At 34.9% G+C, this 26,448-nt stretch overlaps 1 protein-coding gene across 1 annotated transcript in view; it reads right to left on the reverse strand.

Annotated features, from left to right (window-relative positions):
• The window catches only part of LOC131858454 (uncharacterized), a 160,625-nt gene extending 152,670 nt beyond the window's left edge, over positions 1-7,955 (reverse strand). The window contains exon 1 of the mRNA XM_059211691.1: positions 7,708-7,955. Within this exon, the coding sequence (XP_059067674.1) occupies positions 7,708-7,955 (248 nt within the window). The remainder of the gene's footprint in view (positions 1-7,707) is intronic.
• Positions 7,956-26,448: the final 18,493 nt, after the last annotated feature.

Consider the following 26,448-nt stretch of genomic DNA (forward strand, 5'->3'; position numbering starts at 1 on the left):
ATTCTACTAAGAGTAAAGAGGGAACATTATTGAAGAGATGGGAGATTAGTAAGTAAAAAGATTGGTTTTATTTTAAACCTTATTTATTTATTTATGTTGGCACATCATGATAGATCCTTTATTTATGGCATATAACCTTCATTCATGTCTTAATAGGGTCCTATTTGGTTGCTGCATATGATGACATATGAGAAGTATATATTCTACTTCTTTGCATGTGAGGATGGCTAGTGAAAGTGAAAACAAATTTCATCCTTTCTAACCACTATTCTAAATCATATTTTATGTTATGATAAATAATGGGCCTTATGGAATTGCAAACATGTAACTCTATATCAATATGATACTTTTCCTAACAAGACAATTTTTAATCAACCCATTCTATATGTTTAGAACAGTCAATCACATCTACCACTCATTCTTAGGTAGACCAAATGGTGGATGGCATGTTTATTTGCATGGTCACCTATTTCTAATGTAGTAGTAAAAAATGGTACATAACCACAAATAGATTGACGACAAAGATTTTGTGAGGGTTTTCATTCAACTATAAATACCTTAATGACCTCCCTTACAAGGCCTTGGTTGTTGGAATCAAGTATAAGATTAAATTAGTATCACCACACCAAGAGTGCTCATATTAAATCCTACCTTCACTTAGGTTGAATTCGGTGACAAAACCACAAGAGAATTCTTCAAATCTCTTTACCTAAAGTGATTGACATTTACAACTTAAGGTTATCCATTTTTCTCATCAATAATTCATATCTCTCCCAAAGACTAATATAAAGTCTTTCAAGGCTACTATAAACTAATATTTTCAACCCCAAGTGAATCTTGCAAAGTACTTTGAATCTTTAAAACAATATTTGGGTATTCTCTCTAATATTGATTTGGCTACTCAATCTTTTGACGATGGTCCGTTTAAGTTTAATGAACTTTTTTATTTTGTGCTTATGCAAATAGCCAATGAAAAGGTCCATGACTTGTTTAGCTTTCCTTGTGAATTCTTCAAAATTACTATGCATTTTTACAACTCCAAACCCATTGTAACTCTATGTTGAATCTCTTTCCAATAAATACTTAGGTAATGACAACAATTAGAGAAATATCAAGCTCAAAGGTCCAACGCTTGAGACCCTAAATTGATTTTTTGATAAAATTTGTGTCAAAGTATTAAACTAATTCATAATGATAACTTGATCACAATCATAATCATAATCATAATTTCTCTTCTCTCTCAAAACTAATCAAAAATCACTTGAAAGTGAATGTTGAATCATAAGATCAAATGATTCTCCTTATGATTCAAACATTAGAAATTTTAATTCTAATAGAAAAAACCATTTATATTATAAAAAAAGTAGTTACATATTCTTACAAATATTAAGGTAAAATTGAATTTCCATAATTCATAAGAAGGCAAACCAAATTTAGTGTCCATTTATAACACTAATGAGAACTAAGATCATCCTCCAAATTTAGCTCTCACATATGGTTAGTTCAACCAAAGAAGAGATTTGCACAAAAATTAAAGACTCCAATACCAACTTTTCGGAGCGTAAAATAATGGAAGAGGAAGAATACTGTATTACACGTGATCTTATAGGGACAATGTGCATGCCATTTATTATATTGCAGATATGTATTATATGCACTATATCTTTCGATCTTCTAGCACTCTGGTATAGCGGTGCATGATGAATGGTGATGGTTGAAGAAGATCGATAGGGTATATATAGGTATGAATCAGTGTGAAGATAAGGAGAATAGCAAAGAATGGAAAGTAGTAAGAAATATCAGAGAGTTGTTAAATGGATGAGTTGGAGAGTGCCTTGTATTTTTTTTAATAGTGGCGGTGAATCTTCTGTGAGCAAATGGAAAAGGAGATTGCAGGTGGGAGATTTGTCCAGCTAGAACAGCACGTTAGATCGTTCAGCTGGGTTAGCTGTCTGCATTATAAAATAGTTGTTTCCTGCAGTTTTTGAGGGTGCCCAAAAATGGAATCTCTTGGATGTAGCACTTTCCATTGAGCTGAGTTGCATTTATTGGGCTCATCAAAATATGATTATCAGTTTTAAAACAATTGATAGGGATCGGTCATTCTGTGGGCGGATCTAGTAGTTGGTTTCTATTTGTAAGCTGATAAATACATCCTACAAAGAAAAGATTTGAAAAATGTTAAATAGGGATTTTAAAATGGTGATGTAGTTGAGATTTGGATTTTATTTGTAAGCTGTCTGGAAAAGATAGTTGAGATTTGGATTCTATTTGTAAGCTGATAAATAGATACTATAGGAAAAGATTTAGAACATGCAAAATGTTCATGTGTTTGAGATTAGAATTTTAAATAAATTAATTATAGTTGGGTATGAGATGTTTTATGATTTTAATTGTTAATAACGAAAATTATTTATGAAAAGATGTTTTTAAATATATGTTTAAGACATTAAACATTATAATTTTAGAGTACTGGTCATTAGATAATGATCATATTTAGTCAATAGTCTTCTTAAGTGGATTTGTGAGTTCACAATTCATCGGTAAACTTGTTTCACATGTGAAACATCTTTCCACTTGCTAGAAAAATATTTTCAGATTGTTTTAAAAAATCTATGAAAAAACATTATAGAAAATGGTTTTGTAACACACACAATTGATGAAGGACATCCTCTTGCATGATTGCCTTGCCTATTTTAGTTGGATTCTATTTTCAATGTTTCACCACAATTCCAACTGATTCAATTGGAGTGAGAGTCTCGAAGACTCTTGTATATTGGTTAGAGAAGTATGTAGGAAGGAAAATTTATTTGGAGATATACAGTCCTCATATTTTACAAAGTGGCTTCAAATACTTCCAAATTGATGTATTTGGACACTTGAGAGATGATGACCATTGTACTTGAAAAATAAATTTTCAAATATAATTGAAATTTGAGGACTTATGAGATATTATTAATGACAATATGACAAGGCATGTGTAACACATCCAAAAAAATAACTAGAAGATTTTAATCTAATTTAACAAGAATACATTACATATCCCATACTATTCATATCATCAACCATTAAAATTAGTAAATATATCTCATTACTATGAAAGCCTCACAAGTACTAACAGTGAAGATAAAATCATTACATAATGAGTATATACAAGGGGTCAACTATTACACCCTTCACCAATGGTAGTGGATATAATAGACCTTATAGACAATTATTACATATAAAAAGAGGTCATATATTCATAATATAATGATTTATATGGGACATGTACTCATTGGGGCCACATCATACAAGTCCTCTATTGCATTAAATTTATAATTATATAGCTAAATCATACTAGCATAGTCTTTAAGTGTATCAATTAGTTGTTCACATATATCAATTACTACTAGCTTTTGTACTTTAAAGATCAAGCATCACAATGAAAGGGGTTGGTTTGACACAAAATGACTTAAAGTTAAAAATATTATTTTAAATAAGTAAAAATAGCTTGGCTTATTAAATGGATACATCATCTCACATGGTTGGTTACTTGGTTAAGATTTGGTTGTACAATTAGGTAACCTACATGCTTTTGATAAATTCATTTATGAATTCATGTGTCCATGTTCAACAAAAATAAGGGTTCCACATTTGAGAGATCATCTTTCTATAGATATATAGAGCTAGCATCTCTAATTTTGCATCAATTTTCAATGACTCAACATTTTTTAAGAACCAATTCTAGACACGACTATGTCTGAAAAGAGTATTCTTAAAGTATCAAGTTTCTATAATTGCAAAAAAGAATTCTCTATCTTAGTCTTCATATTTCTACAAAATATAAGAGTAGTTATTGATGTGTACATAAAATTGGTGTACGTACTCTCCATGGGACCACAACACTTAACTCACTTTTTTCAATAAATCTTGATAGGTATGTTGGGTAGAATATTTTTCCATAACTTAAATTACTTTTTTTTATAATTCTTCAAGTCTTGTGTTTGATACATTTGTAAGTCAATTTAAAGAAAGTAATGATGAGGATAATAATGGTTGGGTTCAAGGATAAGACAATGACAACATTCCCTTGAATTTCCTATTAGCAACCTCCAATATTTGCAAGTGATAGCTTTAGAAATTTAAAATCATATGTGGGAGATTCAAATTTAAAATTGGGAGAAATAGACAATAATGTAGTCTTATCAAAGTGACAAAAGTGCATGTGTAACCTAGTTCATATGGAAAAACCTAATAAAAATAGATGAATCTTGTTCCATAGGAGAAGATATTTATCAAATCTAAACTTGAGTTATAATTGAATGGTCAAATAGTACAGCAAATGAATAAAATTGATTGATAAAACCATACATCTCCAACATCCACACAAAATGGCAGAGAGTAAGAGGTGCTTGGGTGCATGGTATGCACTTTTAGACCTTGCTATATTTAATATAATGATCATTTTTTTTATCAAATATATTAAAAAAAAAAAGTGTGTTGAGTAGGGAATAAAGGTTTACAACATGATGAAATAGTCTACAATAACATCAACATCATTTATCTATTGTAGATACCAGATCTAAGTACAACTATCCTCCAACTTAATTAGATCATATATCTACTTTAGTTTTATTATTAATCCCACTTTCATTATCCATGTTTATTATTTTCTAGTGTTTTGTATTTATTTATTTAAATTATAGATAATTTTTAAAAATATTTAATTTTATTTACATCTTTGTGAGTCTACGATTTTCCCTTATGGTTTATTTTCCTTTGTTAGTATTTCAAAACTGATTTTTCTAATTACTTACCTTTCATATAATATTTCCTTAGGATTTAATTATGCTCTTATGTTATTAGTAATTGATGATACTTCATCAAGATTTTTTCTTGTCATTTCCTTCTTATCTTTTTCACACCCTATCTAGCTTTGCTTTGGCCCTTTAGGTTGTGCTTCATAGATTTGATTATTGACTTCTTTTTCTTTATATTAGCCCTTAGCTCATTGTTGTATCTTTAATTTTATCCCTTCTAGAGCCTTTGTTACTTTAGTCAATTCCACCCACCCTTTATTATGTATTATTGATAATTGCATGGATTCTCATAGACCAAATTATTCTTAACCTTCATCTATGCATATATTATCAAATTTGATGAATTTTGATTCTTTCTAGCATTCAATCCTTCAATAATTAAATATCTCATATCTTTTTATCATATGGATGGAGATGTCTCATCTATCAAAGTGTCATTCCATCAAGTATGTTCTTCCTCCTCCAAAAATATTATTACTGCAAAATTTTCTAGATCTATTGGAGACACTTACATCCTTTGTATGTGACCTTCATGATGTCTCTATTATTAATATAGTGAGTGGTAAGTATGATTACGTGTTACCTATGATCATATTTTCTTCCCATTATTTGGTTCCTACTATTGATAATGTGTCCTTAACCTCTCCTCATGCATCAAGAGATCTACCTTAATGTGATGATTTTATACCTAATAATCATATCATTTATACATTTCATTATAGATTTTTTGGTTAATATATGGCTTCATCTATCAATGTATCTCTTGAATTATCTAGCCTTGAGGGACCTAGCAATATTGTCATCCACGTTTTATCTCCACATAAGATTGTTAGTCTTTTTTCACTTTCTTGTGGTTCTTGGTCTATTAATGATATACATAACATGATGGTTATTTATCTTCTTATGATGTTGTTAATGGAATTTTTTATTCATAATTATTGAATGTACATGATGTGAATACTTTTAGTACACGTTATTTATTTGGAATGAAGGTGCGTGTTAACATGTTTGATCTTTCTTAAATCCTCTTATTATGTGTCTATGTGAATGATGGCGGTAATTTGGTGCATGCAATTGCAGATTCCTTAATTGATAGAGATAAGCAATTATTTAATTCATTTATGTTTTTTACATTATTCCATGATTTTCACGTGCTTTCATAAATTAATCTACTATTGGTCCTTTATATTTTCCTACTTATCACTCTCATTCTTCCATGTTTTTTGGCCTTTCTTTAGTGAATCTCATTAGCTTTTCTTTACATCATGATTTGATATGCAATTTTTTGATGCGACACTCCTTTGGATCATATTTTAGTTTCTTATGATGCGTCTTTAAGTGATAACAAAATGCATTTGTATACACCTACTAGACAAAAGTACAATATACATGAAATCTTTGTAACAATATAACATAAGGATTTTTTTACCTCTTTTACTTAGTATATATAAGGATAATGTGGCACTACTTGATGATACATCTTCCACTCCTCTCCTTCTATTATATATGATATTCATACATGTGTATTGATATGGGACATGTTGATATTGATGATTATCCTCATGTGAACTACTTTATTAGTAAGATGTCTCTTATAAGAAAGTAAATTTATTCAATTAAGAGAAAAAAATAAAATAGAAATATCGTGCCAAATCCCTTATATTTCAAGACTTATAATCTTGGTTTGAACATGAAGATGCTAAGTAGGAGTAAATATCAAACTCAAGAACATATCCTTTTCTTTTCTATTGAAAGTTTGCATGCAATTAATATAATTATTTTTAAATCTAAATTTTATCATAAGTTTCTTCCTTACAAGGTTTTAGTACAATATGACCTATACAAGACAAAACAATAATGCACAAACATAAATAAAATGAAAGAGATATCAAATTACCATTTAAGAAAAAAAAACAATATAGACATACAAAATAAAACTAAACTATACTTTTTATACTCGTACATCAAAACACATAAATTACATAAATCTAATTGCTGTCGTTTCTTACATTCATTTAGACTATCTATGGACAAGTTTTTGGATAAGAACAATTTGAAGTAAGATATGCTCTCTTTGACATATCCTCCCTGAATTTTTTATATCAGATTAGGTAGGATCCTTGACTCACAATATACTACAATATTGGTGATTAATAAACGGATAGCATGAGAGGTAAGACGAGGCATCCTACACTTGAGCTTTCCCAGAAGACTGATTTGATTTAGTACATCATGGGATTTGATTGGATTTGTCTACTTTAAAACAGCTGTAACAATCGTTATCCCATATATCTTTAGAATTTGGTTGTTTGAGACAGCTGTAATATTGTGATACTATGGATTCCAGTACTAAATTTAATACATGAAGGTAAACACTTAATTATTTATTTATTTTCCTCCCTCATCACTATTATTAGGATTCCCAGTATTACTTATTCTGGTTATTAGGAGCAAAAGGAGACTAAATCTAGAGGTTAATGCAGGAGGAAGATTACATATTTTCATAGTGGGAGCCGAAGAAAACAAAGAATTGGAACAAACTCCGTTGCACATTTCATCTCCCATGCATTCTGTTCTCAGATTAAAGACTATCTATGTTTGTATTCATTGTACATTTTATTCTTATATACAATATAAAAATTTCTCCCATTCAAGCACCTTCCACAATTGTTTCTAGCTTTGATCTCCACTCTTTTCTACCCGATCGGGCCACTTTAACACAACACAGAGAAGAAGATGGTGATGATGATGATGATGGTAGTGAACATTCCTCATCTTCACCAGAATAGGGATGCATGTTAAACAGTGGATGCACTCTTCCTTGAAGTTTAGAAGAGTAAATTTGTGCCGTTGCATTATTCGCCTTCAAAAGAAAGAAGACATGTCCTTATCACACAAAACAAACCCTAATTTCTTTCGAGGAAGAACGAAATATAGCTGCCCAATCTGCAGTTCTTCCTGAGGAAGAATCTCTGATATAAATTTCCCAATGTAAAGACCATCAGAGCTAAAAACAAAATGACCCGGATTGTTCTTCAATATCTCTTCAACCTTGACTGGACCTGAGAATTTCTGAATGCCCCCGTCCATTAAGATAACGTTGGCAGTCGGTTCATAGACATCATTACCCTCAACAGAAATGCAAATTCCCATTATCAAAAGTTGAAAACAATTCCCTCTTATCACTGTAAAATCTGACTTAAAACTTCTCCCTGAATAATTTGTTTCTGTAGAGGAAAACACCCTTCACACATAGGCACTGTGCTCACTGATCAATTACTCCAGAAATCGAAATCACTAAAGATCAAGATGAGACACTTGTCTCATTCAGGCTTAGTACAGTAACAATGGTCTTGGTAGCCTAATATATGATTGCAAATGGCTGTGAAATCTGTGTGATGAAACAAACTTCAATAAAGAATTCCCATTGGTTTCATTCACAGGGAACACTCCGCACATGAAAATGATTCTTCTATTTAAAAGACAGTGTGTCTTTAGTGTCTGTCGCGGAGGCAAGATATTTTATCTCTGGGAAAACAGAAATAATTGCAATAATGTCAGGGTAATCAGATTATGTAGTTTCGTGGAAGGAGAGGAGGAAGCCCATTTATATTATCAGTCTTAGTCCGACATTTCTTTTATCTCGTTTTAAAAGCTCGTTTGTCTGTGATGCATCCGACACAGTCTGTAAAATTACATCAACTTGAGGTGGTTATGAGTTGTACTGTGATCAATCGATGCAACAAACGAGGACTCTCATTAATTTCCAAGATTCCAATTACCTCAGGCTTGTTATTTTTATTGTGTCTGAAACAAAAGGCAACGTTCAATTAATGTTGTTTATAACCAAACGTGAGGAGAATAACGTTATGAACTGAGTCCGGAGAATATTTTGAATAAACAGAATATTTCGAAAAAATTGTCGATGCTCGTTAGCAAAGTAGGAGTAACTTTATATTTAGCTATTTTATGTTAGAATCAGGGGAGTTGGAGAAAACAAAAATAAATATATAACACAGAAACCTCCTGATCATTCAACTCCAGTCATAACCTGTTACATGTGCCTCATTTTAGAGGTCTTAGAACAGTCTAGAATTCTAGATACATGCGTTGAAGAATGGATTGATAGACAACTAGAACCTCTCAAGCAGAAAGAATAACAATATAAAATTATATTTCATGTTACCTACGATCCTTATGAAGACTTTAGATGATACGGTGGCCAGATTGGAGTAGTTAATGAAAATCAATTCAAATCCTGCTGAGATTTGTTTTCAATGAATGTCTTTAATTCTGAGATATACTTTTAAACTGGAGGATACGGAGCTGACAGAATGGTTGAGGTAGTTGGGATTACTATCTCCAACGCTCCCCCTTAATCACAACTACCTTGAATGTTGCAACATTCACAAATTCTTTTGCTCTAGACTGTTGTCTTATTTTGTCTCTTTTCAATATCAAGTCTTTAGACTTTGGAAGCTTTCCTTTAAACTATTTTCAACTCTTCATTTGGCTTCTTCCACTGCTGCAACAGTCTCAAATTTTCAAAACATCAACCTAGAACTTCATGCATCTTCACAATCTGTAAATATCTTGTTAGATAACAATTTCTTTTTACTCCAAATGGCTATGCGTGGAGGGTACAAGAAGGTCTGGTTGGAAAGTGACTCCCTAAACATCATTAACTGCTTGAGTAAAAAGACCTCCCCTAGCTGGACTATTAAACACCTTATTCAGGAATGATTTGATTTGATTGCCAAGTTGGATGAAACTCAAATTTCCCACATTTTTAGAGAGGGTGATAAGCCAGTATTGGTGCGATTAATGATGATATTAAATGATGGTGGGAGGGGGATTCCTTCTTGTTTCATTTGTGTGAGCTAGTTCAGAAGGATGCTGATAATATCTCATCGATTGACTATTAATTATGGCAGATTTTCACGTGTAAAGGCATTCCTAGAAAGAAGTGGAGCCATCCTTTCAGATTGTTCCTTTGGCTCTGGTTTTTTAGCTTTTGGCTTAAGACTGGTTTTAGTTTGAATACCAAAATTTGCAAAGGTAAAATTCATATGGGGGGAGACAAGAATAGGATGGAACGGTCATTGTGTGCATTATGGGAGGAAAGCAAAGAGCTTTGGACGAATGTTGTGAATGACAACCTAGAACCGTATGTTAGAAAAATTCATGGCCAGGATCACAAGATTACAGACAGGTTTGTGAAAAGTTGGAGCAAAGGGGTGCTTAGTGTGTATGGGGCTGAATTCAAGATTGACGAACCCTTCATTGCTGAGGTTATAGGGCTGAGTATGGAAGGAAAGAAGTTCTACAGAGAAAGAAAAAAATCGGCCCTCTCTATTTTCTATGATAAACAAAGTGAGAGAAGCATAGTTAGAAAAAATATGGATGAAGGCTACAATCGAAAGGACCTTCTGACGCTCTGGGCAGACATTGCAGAATTTATCATGAGGTACATAACCCTCGATGGTCGCTATGCAAGCATATTTTCTTATCATCTTACAATCCTAAATCACTTTAGGCTTGATGTCATTTTATTTAGTTTCTTCTCTTGAGCATGGCATTAAAAATCATGTTAAGACCAATGAAAATCCTGTCTTGCATGAGGGGTTAATCCTCCTCATCATGGAGTATGCTAAGGTGCACGAGGTTAAACCCTCCCCTATCTTGAAAAAACCTAAGCCCTTAGATAGCCAAGATCAGCGATAACTTTAAGAAACCCCCCCCCGCCCCGGGCAACTGTGTAAAATCCTGGCGAATCAAACATTATTTTAGGGGGGAAATTTTCATATCAATGGCGAAATTTATTTTTTAAATGAGGAAAAAATTATTTTGTATTGGCGATTTTTTTTCTAGGGTACGAAAATGCCATAAATTTATGGCGAATAATACCTTGTTCTATGGGGAAAATATTTATTGTGGGAAGTGAATAATTATTATTAAAAGGAACAAATATATAATTGTATGAGCAAAAAAATTTACTCCTAAGGAAAAATTATTTAAATGTATTGGCGATTTTTATCCACCGCTTGAAAATTATTTAAATGTATTGGCGATTTTTATCCACTGCTTGAAAATTATTTAATTTGTTTTGGCGAATATTTTGCTATTTATGGTACAATATATAATTCATTGGCGATTTCATAAATTCATTGCCATTAATAGACAAGGCACATCACATCACATCACATTATACATTGAGTCCGAACTCTACATGATGTATCAATAAGCGCGGCCTCTTTGACACGTAAAGGGTGACACATACCTAAAATCTATCAATGCTTTTAAACCGTTCGATGATCGTAGATCAATGGCTGAAGTTTTATTTCGGCCCAATTTTCTGAAGAGAACATAGCTCACTAGAAAGTGCCCGGAATGGAATTGGATTCAATAGACATGTATCAAATGTCACGAATCACGATCGATAATTTCATTCATTTAATATATATCTATTCACTTACGTCAACCCACTTTTTCCCCACGACTTCCAATGTGATACTTGGCAATTTGGTACTGGTTCATAGCTGTTTCCAATTTTGCACACTCGTGCATTTATGGGAAAGATTTGCAGAGATACAAAAGATTTTAAAAAATTTAGAGCAGCTAATACTATTAAAGAAGTAATTATTACAATCAAGAGCTTCAACAATTTATATACGATCTCTGCTTCTTTCATCTTCAATTAGCCTTTGCCATTTGGTAGATAAATCGTCAGAGCTCATGGTATTTTAGGTTTATAGGCTCATTGCTCAGGTTGTTTAATTTGTTAATCTGTTTTCTCAAGATGGACACTCCCATCCGCTTGAGAAGCATTTCTGCAGAGGACCAGAGGGCCTTTCTAGGCTCCATTAGAGACCCAACCCTCCAATCAGTCTGCAAGGAGGTTGGGTCGTTCACCAATGAGGTTGTGCGGATGGTGTTGGGCAGAGAATTTTTACGAAACTAAAATAGGTACCGTGTTAACACGGACCTTACATCTCGCTTCTTAGCATCTCTTTTGGACTTGGGAGGAGACAAGGTGGATATGTTGATGCTGTTGAGGAAGGTTTTTAAGGAAGACTTCCTTGTAGACGACATTACTCTTGTCGTTCTTGCAGAAGTAGGAGTGGGGATCCCTTGGGCGAGTGATTTATCCAAGCTTCTCCTCCCTGACCAAACATTGCCAGTGGCGAGGCAACCGTTTCTCCTAAACTTGAATGCGGAGCAGCTGACGCGTCATAGAAAATGGGCACAGATTGGCAGTTTTTTCCTCCAGAAATGGTTCCTCTTGGATGACTTTCAAAACTACATGTGGCTTGAAGAATTCTCTCAGCTTATGCTGTCTGAAGAATTCTACATGGAAGGAGGGCCAGATTCTTAGGGCAAAATTGTAAACAATTCCACTACCTATAGTTTTTTTTTCCTATGTCCTTGAACCCTAATAGGCTGAGTGCCAGTGGCTCACTCATTTTGGCTTTTAAGTTTCTAGGGGACTCAAGTCTCTGACGAAAAAATTGTAAATTTCAAAAGCATAAATATTAATGATAATTTTTCAAATTCCAGTTTGTTTCAGTTTGCCTCTTACAGTCTTATGGATATAAAAATGCTTTCTATAATTTTATTTCATTTTTATTAATTAATTTCTTTCAAATGCTTTTTGTATATGAGCTACGTTATTTCAATTATTTGTTAAACAATGGAAATAAATTTAATACCGTGATCTTTTTTATGTAATGCTATAAAATAAAATAAAAAAATTCGTTCCATTAATTATTTGTACATTGACTATGGTTGATTATAATTTTATAAATATATACTATATAGTCATTCAAAATACAAAATTTCAAAAGTATCGAGATACAAAATTTTATCGGTAAAGTTATTTTCATTCTATTAATTCAAAAGTTTCAGGATGCAAAATTTGCCCACAGCTTATAGAAAGCAGACAAAAAAACTAGTCCAATAGGCCGCTCACTCAGTCTCACTATCCCTCTGGGTCATCTCCTCCCAGTCCCTTCCCTCCTCGGAGGTCGATGCTTTGGCTTTCCCTTTTTCCACTTCAGCTTTCATTTTAGGAATGCAGTTTAGGCACCCGAAGTCGGGGTCGCCCTCCAAGCTTGTAGTAGTTGTATGGCCCTTCCTTCTTCAGCCCTATCTCTCAATGCCCTACCAACCTCCATCCTTGCCACCACATGCAAAGCCTTTAGGACTTCATCCACCTTCGTTAATTTCACAAAGTGTTTCATCGCTTCCCACCCCACTCAGGCTCATTCACGGCACTGGTATTTGATTTCATCCTCTAGGCTATGAATAAAAGGAAGCAATTCCTCTTGGTCATCCCCTTCCTTAATTTGAATGCCAACTTTCAACACCACCCACTCCAAGATTGAATCCAGGTTAATCAAAAACTCCCCATCAATCAATTTGACCAATGTGAGTTTTACCTTTTCCACCTCCAGTCCGAATTCATAGGCCCATGCCATAATCAAAGAGTAAACCTCCATGTTCGTTCGATACTGGTGACTGATATGTGCCACCTCCTCTGCAAGCATCAGTCAAGCTACCACCCACAACTTCTCCTCCTTAAACTTGAACAGTCCTTGCATTCATTTATCAGATACTTTGCCCAAAAAGGGCACCAACTTCTTGTCTGTTCAAAGTGTGAAATTGGCCTCCATTGTCACCTGCAATTTCAAAATCACTTCCTACAAAAAATGTCTTACAGAAGGTACGATTCTAGGAACTACAGATTTGTTCTATAGCTGCTTCAAAGCAAAAAGTGGTACACATTACACAGATCAAAAGGTAAAAAAATCTGCCTCCGTCTTATAGGCCGGGTAATGAATATGCACGATAAAACATTAATGCCATGAGATCAGGAAAAAGATTTCCTACCATCCTCCCCTTCCTCTGTTCGTGCGACATGCCACAAGCAACTCCTTCTGCAACAATTAATCGCCACCTTGGCATTTGTACTTTCCAAATTTGCACACCTTAACAGGTTGAAGACTGCAGTTGCACATTTTTTTAAATTAATACACTAAATTTATGTTGAACTTTTAAATATATTTTTAAACTATTTTTGAAAATAATATAACGTAAACATATTTTCAAACAATTTTGTTAAACTTTAACTTAATATTTTACATTTAATATTGAATGTTTTCTTTTTAATATTAAACTTTTACCTTTCAAATTGTATATCAAAATTTATATTTTTATTTAGTTATTTGTTTTATTCTAGAAACTAAGTTTCATGTTTTATACTATTTTTGAATTTCAAATTTTTATAAATAATATTAACATTATATTTAATAGTTATCTCAAACTATTGCCCGAAATTGAACATTTTAAATTTAATTAAATTGAATTAAGTCTATAGTCTATAGACTATAAATCTCTTTTTCAGGCGGAATTTCAAAATGATTAAATAGACTTTTAAAACAGACCTGAAAAGTAACACGAGTATGGTGACGTGCCAGAAAAATGGCAGAAGTCGTGGGACCCACTTCATCTTAAAACAGGTACCATACTACCATGGACTGTTGGATGAACAAAGATCAATGACTAGGGTGGATTTCAGCCTGAATGTGGGAAGTGAACACCTTTCTGAGAACTTCACCCAGAATTGGACATTTTAAATGTAATTAAATATAATTAAGTATATAGCCTAAATTATATTTAATTATTTTTCGACTGGAGGTTTAAAATGATTAAATAGACTACAAATCAAACCCGAAAAGTGACACAATTATGGTGATGTGCCAGAAAAATGGCACAAGTCATGGGACCCACTACATCTTAAAATAGGTACCATCGACCGTCGGATGAACAAAGATCAACGGCTTAGGGTGGATTTCAGGGTGAATGTGGGAAGTGAACAGATTTATGAGAACTTTGCCTGGAAAAGTGACACGAGTATGGTGACATGCCTGAAAACTGGCAGAAGTCATGGGACCCACGACAACTGGCAATAGGTACCATCGTTCGTTGGATGAGCAAAGATCAACAGCTTAGGGTGGAATTTGGCCCAAATGTGGGAAGTGAACACATTTGGGAGAACTTTGCCCAGAATTGAAACGTTTTAAATTTAATTAAATATAATTAAGTCATTAAAGCACTTTTTTGGGCGGAAGTTTAAAATTATTAAACAAACTTAAAAATCAGACCCGTAAAGTCACAACAGGTACCTTGGTCCCTCCTCCGTTGGATGAGAAAAGATCAACGACTTAGGGTGGATTTCGGCCCGAATGTGGGAAGTGAACACATTTGGGAGAACTTCAACCGGAATTGAAATGTTTTAAATTTAATTAAATATAAGTAACTCTATAAAGCACTTTTTCGGGTGGAAGTTTAAAATTATCAAACAGACTTAAAAAACAGACTTGTAAAATCACAACAAGTACCTTGGTCCCTCGTCCGTTGGATGAGCAAAGATCAACGACTTAGGGTAGATTTCAGCCCGAATGTGGGAAGTGAACACATTTGGGAGAACTTCGCCTGGAATTGAACGTATTACATTTAATGTCCTCAAAATTTACACTGAAGTTACAAAGTAGTGAATGTTTTGTCCTTCGGCATCGAATAGTTATTAATAATAATTAATAAAATTACAACATGATTCTTAATGTCCTTAGAATTTATACTGAAGTAATGAATGTTTTGTCCTTCGGCATCGAATACTTATTAATAGTAATTAATTTTGTCCTTCGGCGTCGAATAGTTGTTAATAGTAATTAATAAAATTACAACATGATTCTAGATATTTTGCCCTTTAGGTTTTACTTTTCTACTTTTCAGAGTTTTCAAAATAAGAGACTCATAAATCATAATCGTCTTTCATTTCTTGGACAAACCTATGAATTGAGGGAGATTCAGAAACAACTACTAGATTGAGGAATGCAAGTTGCAACAGAGACTGTCTGTGCCAATCTAGTGAAATAGAAATTCCAATTTCCGAGTAAAATCTAGAACACCAACATCCTGCCCTTTTTGCTTTTGGTAATCTCGTGGTCCAATTTAAGGGTTAGCATTTTCAGGTTTTTATCTAGCATTATTTTGAATTATTGACAATAATAGTGATGGGGAAAATGAGAAGCCAAGTGAAAAACAAAATGTACCTAATCGAATTGGTTAAAACACTAGGTTTCACTAATGAATACCATGATATTTATGACCCTGCTATCCATGGTGAAAAGCGTATCATAGATATTAGATATACATTGTCTAGTAAGGCGGGACATGCAAACAGGGTAAAATTTACTATTTTCAACCCAATGTTACAACAAAAAACAAATAAAATCACATCGTGGGATGTTGGATTGGGAAGCATGGTGTTTCCTGAAGTATTACCTTGCCTTGATTTTGTCATGGTCTGCACCGAAAATTATGATGAAGATAAAAAAGCAATTGTCAATAAAAATACAAAAGAGGAAATTCTATCCATAAACGAGGGAGAATTTGCTTGTTTGTTGAACCTAGGATTTGAAGCCAAAAACTCAAACATCCAAATTGACCTTGAAAAGCTGGTAGGGAATTATGAGAGTCTCGATCCAAGTCGCAGAGATTCATTTATCAAATCTCTAATAAAGAGTGGTACTATTATTGTGTTGGATCAGAATCATAAGCCTCGTTATGATTCTAACATTTTTGTTCCATGGGTTGGGGATACTATTTCCTTGCCGTCGTTTTGCCTGGGATTGGAAAATGATAGGGAAGTGGATGCAAGCCTTCTTGAAATAATTTATAATATCCATTGTGTAGGTCAGCCAATAAGATATAATTTTGTTGAGCACGTTGTTCAATCCATGCAAAAACAATTCCTAATGATCAAAAAAGGTTCCTGTGAGACATTTAGGTTCTCATCCTACTTGTGCTATCTCCTTCTATCTGAGTATCGTGCAATATTAGAGACCAACAAGCTTCAAATTGTGAGCTATAAGATCGATGAGAAGACTGGGAAGAGAACAGAGTGTCCAATATATGATTGGACGCCAAAGATAAGGATGCCTGATAACAGGAAGAACTACAACCATTTTGTAGACTTCTTTTTGGCACTAATGTATAATGAAATTACAAGCACTCCAATGCCTAGGTTGCCTGTGTCTTGTAGAGATTGCATTCAACTCGGAAGTCAAATAGAATTGGCTATGTAGACGTCTAAAAATGGTCAACGCTTGTGGAGTCATACTTTAACATTTGCGCATTGCCTTATTTTAGGGTTCTTGCATCGCATTAACATTTCTTCTATGTTGCGCACTTGGTCTTTATCATTTGCTAGCATCGAGTCCTTCTTCTGCATTCCTCATTTTTATTGCTTTCGAATTAGGTCTTGTCGATAGCAATCTTTAGTCATGATTTTGGTCGATCTTATCCTGTCGCATCATGGTGCGTGCTCATTTATCATCATTTTGGACATCATCAATCCTAATCGATGATAGAATTAGGGTTTTGTCCTCTTGTCAATCTTTCAATCATCTTTAGCTTGTTAGTAATCATTTGCGATTATCAACTTGTCAATCTCGTCATTTTGCGATTGATTCGTCATCGATCCTTGTTCTTGTCAGCCTTGTCATTTTGCGATCGATTCGTCATCGATCTTTGTCCTTGTCAATCTTGTCATTTTGTGATCGATTCGTCATCAATCCTTGTCCTTTTCAATCATGTCAATTTGGATTGATTAGTCATTGTTCCTCGTCAATTGGCACCTATCAATTTGATCTCCTTGTCAATCTTGGTCAATTTGTCATTGATTTTTGTCAACCAATCTCAATCATTTATCAACATTGGTCCTTTGTCAATTAGAATCATGATTGAACCTACATTAATTTCTTGTTGTCTTGACCTAATTCCTTGTCCTCTTATTTCTAGGGTTTTATGATTTGTTCATTTAATCCTTTTCTTCTTCTTTGTGGGTTAAATAAATCTATTTATTTAGTCCTAGGTCTCTTTCATGAATTAATTAATGGATGAAAACCTATTAATTAATTCACCTAATTTCTATTTCATCTTTTTCCTCAATTTTCTAATTTGCTAATTTCTCCTAATTCCTAATTTCTATTTCTCGTATTTTCTTTAATTTTTCTAATATTTCCTCTAATTTCATTCCCTCATATTCTCCTATGTTTATGCTTCCATTTGTTGCAATCATGGAGGCTATTTTCTCTCTTCCCTTTTGTCATGGTAATGGCATTTCAATCTTGTCATAATTTGTCATACATATTGCATAGCAACTTGTCATAATTTGTGCATAATTTGTCATACACCTTGCATAGAAAGTGTCACACATTTGTCATAATTTTGCCATTCTTGATTTGAATTTCCTTTCAAATCTCTTCATGCTAATCTTGTCCTCTCTCCAATTTTTCTATAAATTGGATGATTTTCTTCAATGAAAGGGGAATCAATCACATTTTCGAGTAACCTTATGCTGTGAATTTCATCTCTCAACAACTTGCTTTCCACTTGCTTTTGCACTTGTAGGTGAGATCCACATCAAATTTGAAGGTGAAAGAAGAGCAATGGAGCCACATGAAGGAGATATATGCGTCAGTTTGCTTCGATTTCATTTGATTTGAATATCTTGTCTTTATGTCTTCATTGATTGGATTAGGATTGCTTTCATAGCAACTTTAGGTTTTGTGGTTGTCCTAATTGCTATTGTTTTGATGATTTTCAATTTCCTAATCTACATTTTCTGGTGAACCCAACGTGAACTAACCCCTTAACCATGTTTTGAGTGCTTTTGAGCTGTTTGCAGGTGAAAAACTCAAGAAACAGGGCGACTCGGAGCTCTCTAGACACTTCTGCGCCTGTGTTGAAGTTTTCTGCGCTTGTGTTTGAGTTTTTTGTGCCGATGTTGAAGTTTTATGTGCCTGTGTTAATAATTCTGCGCCCATGTTGAATTTTTATGTGCCTGTGTTGATTGGTTCTACGCTTGTGTTGAGGCATTCTGTGCCTGTGCAAGGCCAGAAATAGAGGTGAAATCAGTTGTTTGTACTTGTAAATTTGTTTGTTTTCATTTTGTTTCTTGCATTCTGGTTTTTCTTTGGTACTAATTCTCTGTGCAACATCTTGGTGTTACATGTGACGAAGACTAAAAATGCAACTACTAACGAATCTTATGGAGGACGTGGTCAAAGGCTCTCATTAAAACATCTTGCTTGCAATTTTTAAAGTAGTTGCACATTTCATTTCTTAAAGGTTAATGAACACCATGCATGCTTTGTCTATTTTTAATTTGATTGCATGTTTTAACCCTTAGAACTGGGCCTGCCTATCGATTTGCCTGGCACTTCGCACAGGCATTGGTGAGAGGGAACGACCCAAAGTGGTGACGGGCTAAAGCCAAGCTCTTTTGAACCACTCTAAATAACTGTGGATGCAACAAAAGTTGTAGACAACGAGTGCTGGAATGGTATTGCGATGATTTATTCGTCAGATCAATACCCACCCGAATGGATGCCCTTACTAGAATCTCTTGTTTTTAGATGCCAAAATCCTTCTATCTGTTGGCTCAGGCGTTGTGATACGCACATGCCGAAGACACCTCTCATGTACTCCTCAATTAGAGATAGCAAGTTCTTGGGAAGTGATGCCCCTTGAACTCGAAGCTTGGTATGCCTGAGAAGTGAGTGTACTGTAAGGGGGAGCCAGTGCTACCAAGCGTCTAGCTATCCGACTGAGTGTTGTATTTTATGGTTAGAGGATTCAACAGATATTGCCCTTGCCAGCCATAGGATTTGTTGTGAATGTGCTTGATTGTCTTGAGTCAAAGTCAAACAAACATTTTGTCTTCCGTGATTGTCAAAGGTTAAATCAAAAACAAACTTTCAAAAGTGCTCATAATCAACTTGGGTTTTCAAAATCAACAACCTTCAATTCAAAACAAAATCCAAACAAAAGTCCAAATTTGTCCAAGTATTCATCCAACATTTGAACATGGCTTGTCAAAACATTGAATATCTTTGTTTCAAAATTCATGTCACTTTAGGCTAGGTTTTGCATAGTCCAACTTAGGTCTTAGGGCATATTATCATCTCCCTTCATTTTAGTCCTTTTCATTGCAAGCATCCTCATTTTGCACTTAGGTTCAAAATCATTTCCCTAAGTTTGCATTTCATTGTCATATCCAAGCTAGATTTCCATTTAGGTGACATTCATGCATTATCCTTGTCATGCTAAAATCAGGTCTTGCCTAGGTTGCATTTTGCATATTCCAAGTCATTGGTCTTCACATATCCTTATCATTGTATTGTCATCTTGTCTTGGCTTCATCTTTTCATATCATATCCTTAGATCATTTTCATGTCATATCCTAAGTCATTGTCATAATCATTGCCTTCTTGCATTTAGTCTCAAAACTTTGGATGATACCCTAAGTTGTTGTTAGGGAGTCTTGACCTTGTCTAAAATTTGTCCTTTCATTAATATCATTTTTGTCAAACCTAGCTTAGTATCCAAGGATATAGGTGAGACATTGTAAATTTGTCCTATTGTCATTTGGTCCTTTGTCCTTTAAGGTCTTGGCTTCATTTCAACTTCCCAAGGTTGAGTCTTTAGATTTGCATTCCAAAAAGTTTGTCCAAATCTTGAAAAACAACAAAAACATAGGTTGCATTCTTGCCATAGATTGCATTTTCATCTATTTAGGTTGCATTTAGTTGCATATCATACATCATCCTTTTAAAATAAAAAAAAGTCCCAAAAATATTACATTTGCATAGTGACATGCCTATTGAAACAAGGTCAAAATCTAAGAAGATGGGCGAACCAACATATCAACCCATTCACAACGTATCAAACTCACAGTTTCAACCTAGTCAAACATTACAAATTGAAGGTTCATCAAACACATCATTACCACAATATGAAATGGTTCAACTTGGACCACCTCCATTATATGAGTCAGTGTTTGTACCCATGAAACCGATATATGGGAGTGTTCCACCAATGCCAAGGGAAAATGCACCTTTTGATTGGAATCAACTGAACCTGCAACATGAAATTCAAACTTAAACATTACATGAGGAACAAACTCTTTCTCAAGGATTTGGTTCAGATCAAGGCATTCAACAAGAAATAAATCCAAATGTTTTACCAGATTCTTCATCAGATTCCGATGCTTCCGATGATGTTGATATGCTCCTTAAAGATCTGAAGGTGACAAAAAGGATGGATAAATTCTTGAACAAGGTGTTTAAGATGTTTCCACAAAAATATCTTGATATGATGAGTAATGTGACCTCCTCAAATGAGCAAACTAATGTGCAAAAACAACAAGGCGGTGATCTGTTAAGTTTCTCTCCACATCCAAACAAAGAAAATGTGCAACAAGAACCTCAACACACGTTGTTGAGTAAGCGTGCTTCAAAAACTTTGGCAGTGACTATTCCACAAAAGTCAACATTCGAAACAATAAACAATCCATTGTTTAATGCAACACCTTTAACACAAGATCAAATGATAGCCACACAAATGTTGACAAGTGTCCCTCAACAAGAAGTGATTCCTTGAATACCTAAAAGTGGATCCAAATCTAAGATGCAAGAAAGCTTTACGACTGGAATGCCTGATCTTACAAATGTTCAAAACAATTCTACAATGCAACAAAGTTCATATGTCCCATCAAGTTCAATACATTTGGAAAATACTCAAGTACCTGTTATGCAAAATATTGTGATAGATCCTTCGATAGTGCCAACACAAAGAGCCACAAATAGTGGTGTACACCAACAACAAGTGTTGCAACAATTGAGGAATGCAAAAAAGGCACAATCGAATGCGCAAACAAGCAATGCACAACAACAACAATATCGCATTCAACAACAAGTTGCAGTGTCTTCTGCACCATTACAAGTCAATTCTAACTTGCAACCACCACAATGGATTGGACAAACAACACAACAAGTCAATGCAAGTGCCATACCCCATCTAAAGGAGAAACAATAGAAACCTCCCAAACAAAGTTTTTTGCAAATGATGGGATTTACATCAGGACAACAACAATTAGCACAAAGTCAGCAAATTCTGATTCGTCAGCATCAACAACAACATGTGCCTCAATATGTGCCAGGAAAAACAAGTTATCATACATCACAACCACAACTAATGTCCATGCAATATCAACCAAGGCTACAAATGATGATCCCATCACAAGAAGCACAACAAAAGGGTCAATGTCAAGGCATGGCACAACCACAACAACAAGAGCTGTATCAAGAACTTTATATGCCAGAGACACCAAAGACAACAATTTTAGAGCATCAATAGCCAATGGAGAGCACGATGTATCGACAAAGAGTACACCCAAGAATGAATGATGAACTTCCAAAATCTTTGCTATCTGACACAATTACACAACAGCTTGAGAAGTTGCAATGACAAATCGATGCATTGCAAACCAAAGGGACCAAGAAATTATACACAGATCAAAATTTATGTCCTAATCCATTTGACAAGAGCTTGTACATGCCTCCCTTTCCTAAGCATTTTGAGGCACCTAATTTTGAGAAATATAAAGGGAAAGGCAATCCAAAAGACCATATTCGAGCATTTTTCACAGCATGTACTGAAGTGAGCTATGAGGAAACATATTTGATGCGCTTATTCACACGAAGTCTCACAGGACAAGCCATGGATTGGTATTCACATTTGCCAGGGAACATAAAGACATGGCCGGAATTGGCTCAAAAGTTTATATCCCACTTCGCATTCAACATTGACAATGAAGTGACCATGTCAGATTTATGCAACACAAAGCAAAAGCAAGGTGAACCATTAGTGACTTTCTTACAAAGATGGCGAAGCTTGTATAGTCGTTCTTCCCTAGATATACCTAAAGAACAACAAGTGAACTTATTTATTCAAAATTTGGTCCCAGAAATGATGTATGAGCTCAAACTGAAAAGTCCTAGTACCATTGAGAAGCTCATTAAGAAAGGGATGAACATTGAAAATGCTCTTATAGCTAAGGGACTCATTAAGCTCAACAAAGACAGTGACAACACAAACAATTCAGGGGACAAAAATAGATTTTGGTACAAAAACAAGAATGTCACTAATGATTGAGTTGTCGACGCAAGAGCAGTGAATGCAAATCAACCCAAGTTCACGATAAAGAAATTGAGTGCTCCTAATATGTCAGCTATGCAAAAAAATCAGATACAAGTAAGCAATGTTATTCAACAGCCGCAATACCAACAATATAATCAACAACAAGGTCAGCAACAAAACCAACAACAAAAACCTTTCAGATCAAGGGATGGGCCTCCTCGACAGTTTACGCCATTGGGAGAGCCTATTGAATCAGTAATGAAACAATTGATACAAGCAAATTTTATCAAGTTACTAGATGTCAAGGAAGAACCATTGGTAAAGCTGCATTGGTGGAATGATAATGCATATTGTGAATACCATCGATCAAAAGGACATAAAACCGCATCATGTTTTCAATTGAAACATATGATTCAAGACTTGTTAGATCAAGGAGTAATTGAGGTAGACCCACCCAACATGACCTCTAACACTGATCATACAATTTTCAAAACTCCTTTGCTTGATCATGACAAAGGCAAAGCATCTTCTTCAAACTCTACCCAAACAGTGAATCTTAATTATGCAAATACTGGTTATAACAATGTCATCAATTGTTTTCGAGCGTCAAATGAGTATGTTTCCACCATAAGAATAAAGGGATAAGGTCCTTCTTGTGTAGTCACCACTCGTCGATCCAAAATAGTCCTAAAAGGAGCTCCTGCAATTCCTCCCAAATAAACTCCTACAAGTCAATATAATCTCCTAGATCATCTGGAAAAGACACCTGCACAAATATCAATTTTTGAGTTGTTGAAAATGTCCCCTATGCATCACGCAGTCCTAGATAAAGCTTTAACTGAGTCCACCATCCCGACAGACATTGATGTTGACCAGTTTCAAGCCCGCATTGGACATCTCGTTGTTTCCCAACACATTGCCTTTTCTGATAACGATATTTCCCCTGATAAGCTCCCTCATAATGATCCTTTACATCTTGAAGTCTTTGTCCATAAGTGCAAGATCCGACGAGTCTTGATAGATGGTGGAGTAGGTCTTAACATTTGTACCTTGAGAGTAGTCATTGGTCTTGGTTATACAGAAAATGACATTGGTTCTTCCAGAAGAATAACAATCAAAGCATATGATGATGTTGAGTGCCCATCTAAAGGGGTAATTTCATTGCCTATCAGAGTAGGTCCAGTGATAGAAAACACTTTCCTACAGGTCCTAGACCTTGATCTCCCTTACAATATGATTCTTGGTCGTCTGTGGATCCATGCAATGAAAGCAGTTCCATCTACTTGTCATGAGTGTTTAAAATATCCTTACAATGGGACTGAGATAACAATTCCAGGAGATCGTAATCCATTTCAATTTTGTGCTAATCTAACGGATTCCCCGTAGCAACAAGTCCCAGTCAATAGAGAGGCCCACTCACATAATTATGTGGATCCTAATAAGTTGTTAGATGTTGTCAAAGGAAAATTGAAGATATTGGACCAAGGATGCGGAGAGTATTCAATGGCTCAAACATTCCTCATTGGGAATTTACCAATATCTCCAAAATCACATGGCAAACCACATTTGTTGCAAAAGGAACCTAAGACAGTCATTCAATATCAGCCCCCCACTACATTTACAAAATGGGGTGAACTTAACAAGGAAACTTTGGATGATGATGTAACAGATTGGCTTTATAAGAATCAAATTGATACACCACCTGTCAAATTGCCAGTGGAGCAGTATGGAAAAGGGTTTATTATAATGCAGAAAAAGGGATATGATGGCTACAGTGGTTTGGGCCCTGACAAGAAAGGAAGACTAGAACCTATTATACCTAAGATGCGACATCCAACTTTAGGGTTAGGTTTTGTACCATTGCGAATTGGAACCTCGTCTACCAAAGTGACCACGTGTGGAAAGGGGCGTCACTCTGATGATGAAACAACACCTGAGGATATCCAACCTGAAACTGATTCCAATGAATGGGAGTGGAGTTCCTTTTCTTCTAGCTCCTATGCCCTTGAAAATGTTTTCCTTGACCCTGATGATTTGCCCATGGAAGACAAACATGAAATAACTCCCCCTCCCAAAATGTGTCCTAATGCTTGGATAGAGTCATTCTGGGACCCAAGCTCCGAATCAAATACGAGCAGTTCAAACAATGATACCACGAACATTTTTATCCTTACCATCTTGGCCCTAACTCTCCTTGAAATAGATGATGACATGCCCCTTGTCTATCCACAGCTTATCCAACATGACCAACAAGAACCACTCAAATTGGATTGTTTTCAAAATGACGAAGCAATTGTAGAATTCCTTGGACTACGGGAAGGCATACCATAAGGAGATCATAAGGCAGGGTTTGCTATTGATTTAGATTCCACAACATATTTTGGGGAGTCAACTCCATCTTCTAGTCATAAAAATGAAAAAGAAAAAGAAAAAGTAAAAAATAAAAAGAATGGGTCTTTGAGTGAAAACCGTAAGGCACTCTCTGATCATGGAAAAGTAAAAATAAAAGATGTACCTGTGGGTGAAAACCTCTCTGAGGCGCCCAAAGGTGGAAGATTGGACATACCCTCATCAAGTTAGGATAAATCAACATTGCTTGTGGAAATGACCGAAGAGATAAATTTGGGTACACCTGACAACCCTAAGGTCATTCATTTGCTGCTTCTCTATCAAAACAAGAAAAGATGGATTTTGTCAATTTCTTTCTTGAGAAGAAGATCAGTTTTGCATGGTCTTATGCAAATATGCCCGGCCTTGATCCAAAATTAGTCCTTCATCACTTGCCATTAAAACCATATGCCAAGCCCATCAAACAAAAACTCAGAAAGATGCATCCCCAGGTGGCTCTCTTAGTCAAAGTAGAACTCAAAAAATGATTAGATGTGGGCTTTATCAGACCAATTGATTATGCAGATTGGATTTCAAATTTGGTACTAGTTAGCAAAGTAACTGGGGGCATCAGAATCTGTATGGATTTTAGGGATCTCAATAAAGCATGCCCTAAAGATGACTTTCCACTACCGAATATAGACATCATAGTTGACATGACTACCGGATATGAGATGCTATCATTGATGGATAGTTTTTCCAGATATAATCAAATTCACATTGGTCCTGAAGATCAACATAAGACTGGATTCACATGTGCTTGGGGTACCTACTACTGGAATGTGATGCCCTTTGGCCTTAAAAATGCTAGAGAAACATATCAAAGAGCTATGACAACAATTTTCCATGATTTTATGCATACTTTGATGGAAGACTATGTTGATGACCTATTATGCAAATCCATCACAAGAGATAGTCATCTAGCCATCCTTGGCCCAATCTTTGATCAAATGGAAACCTACAAGCTCAGACTCAACCCAAAGAAATGTGTCTTTGGTGTCATAGCCGGCAAATTATTAGGGTACATTGTTTCTCACAAAGGCATAGAAGTAGACCCAAAAAAAGTTAAAGCAATAATGGATATGCCTCCTCCTTCCAATCTCCGTCAACTAAGAAATCTGCAAGGGAAGTTATAGTCAATCCACCGGTTTATAGCTCACTTGGCAGACAAATGTCATCCCTTCCAACATTTATTGCATAAAGGTGTCAC

The sequence above is a fragment of the Cryptomeria japonica genome, chromosome 9, assembly GCF_030272615.1.
Source record: "Cryptomeria japonica chromosome 9, Sugi_1.0, whole genome shotgun sequence".
In the NCBI taxonomy this organism is placed as follows: domain Eukaryota; kingdom Viridiplantae; phylum Streptophyta; class Pinopsida; order Cupressales; family Cupressaceae; genus Cryptomeria; species Cryptomeria japonica.